General features: G+C 44.3%; 1 protein-coding gene across 3 annotated transcripts in view; it reads right to left on the reverse strand.

Moving 5' to 3' along the window:
* Window positions 1–3,590, reverse strand: part of LOC109819749 (protein HOTHEAD-like) — a 19,462-nt gene extending 15,872 nt beyond the window's left edge. For 2 of the 3 annotated variants that reach the window (XM_020385616.1, XM_020385617.1), the window contains exons 1-2: window positions 3,415–3,589; window positions 2,687–3,041 (exon numbers count right to left, since the gene is read on the reverse strand). In XM_020385616.1, coding sequence (XP_020241205.1) covers window positions 2,687–3,041; window positions 3,415–3,478 — 419 coding nt within the window. In that variant the 5' untranslated portion in view covers window positions 3,479–3,589. Of the gene's footprint in view, window positions 1–2,686; window positions 3,042–3,414 lie in introns of all 3 variants that reach the window. The other variant, XM_020385618.1, reaches the window with a different exon arrangement.

Consider the following 4,079-nt stretch of genomic DNA (forward strand, 5'->3'; position numbering starts at 1 on the left):
CGGGTCGACGCGGTCCGACCCGCGCGGACGCGGTGTTTCGAATCTTTGCTGAGCTCTGGTGTTTTCTGGTCTTTCCGGGACTTGTATTTTCCACCGTTTTGCGTGTTTGCCCGTTTTGGCCGACCCGCGCGAGCGCAGGTCGGCGCGGTCCGACCCGCGCGAGCGCGCTGGGATCTTTGGCTTTTTTGCTGAACTGGTGTTTTCTGACTTTTTGGGACTTATATTTTCCACCGTTTTGCGTGTTTGCCCGTTTTGTTAACTTGCACACTTCGTTGTGGGATTGATTGTCGAACGTGCTTTATACGCGCGTGTTGATTGATGCACGCGTGTTGACCGACGCGCACGAACTGATTGACCCGCGCGTGTTGATTGACGCACGCGAGCTGATTGGTGCGCGCGAGCTGACTGTTGAGCGCGCAGGCTACTTGATTCGCCGTTTCGCTTCAGGCGCTTGTCGGCGTCGGATAATCCTCTTAGACTCGGATAATGACGTTCGTCGTCTTCTCTCAGTCTTGAGCTGTGTGTGAATACCTATAGGCATTTTTAGACGCCTACATGGATTCAGATTATGCTGGAGATCTTGACAAGTACCGGTCTACTTCAGGTTATGCTTTTACATTGACAGGTGCACCTGTATGTTGGTGATATACACTTCAGTCCACAGTGGCTCTCTCTACTACAGAGGCGAAGTATATGACGGTGACTGAAGCTGTGAAGGAGGCTTTGTGGTTGCGTGGACTATTAGATGACTTGGGGATTGCACAAGAGACCATTCGGGTATATTGTGATAGCATGTCGGCTATCTATTTGACGAAGAACCAGGTTTATCATACGCGCACGAAACACATCGATGTCAGATTCTACTTTGTTCGTGACGTTTTGGATGATGAAGACGTCATATTGGAGAAGGTCCAGACGAACGACAACCCTGCAGATATGTTGACCAAAGTTGTTTCAGGAGTAAAATTTGGTCATTGTTTGAAGCTTTTGAACATTCTTCAGTATTAAGGCCTTTGGAGGCCATTTGGGTGAACTACGTTCGGCTTGATTCCTTGGGTAAGATGATACGTAGGCAGTCTTTCAGATACAGACGGTTTGATCTGTTGATTCAGATGGGGGGAGATTACGTTTCAGCTCTAGTTTGGTTCCCGAACTTATTGAGGGACTATTGGATGATTTGGTGTCGGCTTAGTTTTGATAGAAACATTCGCCGAGGTGGAGAATTGAAGAAATGACGAGAGAGTGCAGGAAAACAACAGAAGAATCAGCCAGGCAGACTGGTGGTCGACCGCGAGTCAGCGGCGGTCGACCGCGAACGTGCACAAAGGCCACTAGGACTCGGAGCTGAAGGCGTTCGACCGTGGCGGTCGACCGCGAGGACCCTGTAGGTGATTTTTGGTCTCGGGATGAGATTCGGTCGACCGTCGCGGTCGACCGCGTCATGACTGTAATCAATTCTGCTCTCGGGTTTTTGGTTCGGTCGACCACCGCGGTCGACCGCGATACCTGCGCGGTCGACCGCAGGCTGTTTGGGTTGGGCCTTTTGGTTTTTGACCCGGTTCGTTTTGGAGCTGATATATAACTCTAATTGTAATTAGTTAGGGTTAAGGAAGGACGATTTTGAGCAGTCTTTGAGAAAGGATTGTTGCATCCAATTGTGGGGAAATTGTGAGAGGTGTAGAGCTTTGTTTTAGGGTTTGATCGGTGAGATTTGTAACTCTATTTGTATTCTCTTGATTTCTAATAGTAAGAACTCCCCCTCCTTGCTCCGTGGACGCAACTTGCCGAAGCACGCAAGTCGTTTGTTCTTGCTATGATTATGATTTGCTTATTGGTTGTGGTTTATCTCGAGTTATTGTTCGTGATTATGATTTGCTTATTGGTTGTGGTTTATCTCGAGTTATTGTTCGTGTCGCTCCGATAAGCTTCCGCCGCGCACAACAGTTTGTACAAGTCCGTATTCCTATGCTTACATTTCCCTTCTCTGGAATAGCTTAATCCAATCAAAGATCACTTCTCCTCTACCAAAGAACTCCAAGCTAAAGAAGAAAGATATATTACTGCACATAGATGTGCACTTCCTTCAGAAATTTGTCACGCCTATACGCAATAAAACTGTTAATTAAAGATTCAAGTAATTGTTGGTGTTTTTGGTTGTCAAGGAATGGTTGCTTGAAACCTAAGTTGAAAATATCTTCATTGTCAAGAGAGAAACTTCACATGGGTATAAACTAATCACCGCCGATTTAGATGAATGCTCTTGTAATATTTATGTCCGCCCACCCACCCGCTCTAGCAAGCATTTAAACTTACTTGAAATAAAGACGTAGCAAAATGTGAAAGACAGAACACCCCCCTACTCCCCAATATAACGCAAGCAAAATAACAAACAAAGATGTACTTCAATAAAAGAATGTGTCTATACTGAAAAATGTAGAGTGAATTTCACAAAACCTCCAAGAAGCTTGGCCCATTTTGAGATAGCCCCCCAAAAAGTCTGGAAATGTCACTTCACCCCCCCAAAACTTCAGCATTTTTCTGAATCTGTTTTCTAAAATAACCCCCCAACTTTTAAGGTCATCTCGAAATAGGCCAAACTTATCGGGGGCTTGCGAAATTTACCCATCCTTGGTCACATATTCCAACTTATCATTTGTTAGTACTTAAGAAACTAAGGAGAACATACCTAGTGCTTGCTCTGGTGTAGAAACCAGCATTAATACATGACCCGCCACCCAAAACACGGGCACGGGCATTGATGACGCCGTCGGTGGAGATAAATGGCTGTGAAGGGGAACTAGGGGAGGTGTCAGCCAAGGAGATATGGAAATTTTGCATACGAGAAATGTTGAGATTGCCATAAGGTGATCCTCCCCTTTCTAGCAGCAGCACACTGTAATTTTGAGAAAGAGTAGCAGCTAAAGGACACCCGGCTGTGCCCCCTCCTACTATAATGTAGTCATAGCGAACTTGAGGTAGTTCTGATGAGAAGCTGCTGGCCTTCCTTAAATATGGTTCCCTGAACTTGGTAAACTTGCTCCCTGCAAAAATATTTTACACAAGTTTGGTGTCAAATCCCGCGAAATTAGTTCGTTGAATGGGTAATTATAAGCTTAGATTTCTCAAGAAGCCAGCTTATGGGCTGTTTAAAGAAAGAAATTCTCAAAGTTTAATGGGTGGAGCTTCGATTTTGCAGGCAAAGGGTCACGTAAGGGTAAGAAATGAAATTTGGAGCGTGGCAAAGAAACCCACTTTCACAAGAATGTAGGGATCTTGCACAAGTAACTAAAGGATGTACATGAAGTCAGAATAAAGGGGACTGGTTACCCATACCTTCATAGTTTGAGCCCATACACAAATTTTTACAAAACGATGCCCAGACTTGTTTAACGTAAATGGAAAAGAGAAGAATACCTTGAGCTGATCCCGGTATGCTGAGGGTCATTAGAATGCTGAGGATTAGCTTCCACAGAGCCATGGGGCCAAAATGAAACTGAGCTCAATATCTCAGCAGCGTTCCTTAATTTTCTCTCTGTCTGTCTCTCTCTCACCCAACTCTTTACTCCCTCTAACACAGCCCAGCATCAAGAATACATATATAGAAGAAGGAGCGGAAATTTATGAGGGTAAATAATAGAGATTTCGGTGTTTTTTAAGGAAAACAGCTCATCAACTGTGTTGGCATTTAATGAAACATGAATGCAGTGTAATGGTAGGCCAGTATCAGTAGGGGAAGTCCAGAAGGCAACGTACGCACATTAACATAATCTCCTCGTGGTAGGCTTCTAATCACCAATCTACACAAATTTCCTGTGCCACTTTAAGAATCCTTAATAAGCATGATAAGGACTTGAAATCAGGATCAATCAACATCTATCCCTAGCCTTCCCTAATCTTCTTTAGGCCTGGATCTACCTTTTGCTTCTCTCTTATGATGGCATTTATGTTTGTTAACAAAAGCTAGACGTTGGTTGCATCTAGATATGATTTAGTCCTGCAATATGCTAGATCTCCAAAAAAATCTATTGAAATTCATTTCTGAGGAATGTTTCCGTCAGAATCTAGTTTATAAAATGGTA

Source organism: Asparagus officinalis, chromosome 8 (assembly GCF_001876935.1).
Source record: "Asparagus officinalis chromosome 8, Aspof.V1, whole genome shotgun sequence".
NCBI lineage: Eukaryota > Viridiplantae > Streptophyta > Magnoliopsida > Asparagales > Asparagaceae > Asparagus > Asparagus officinalis.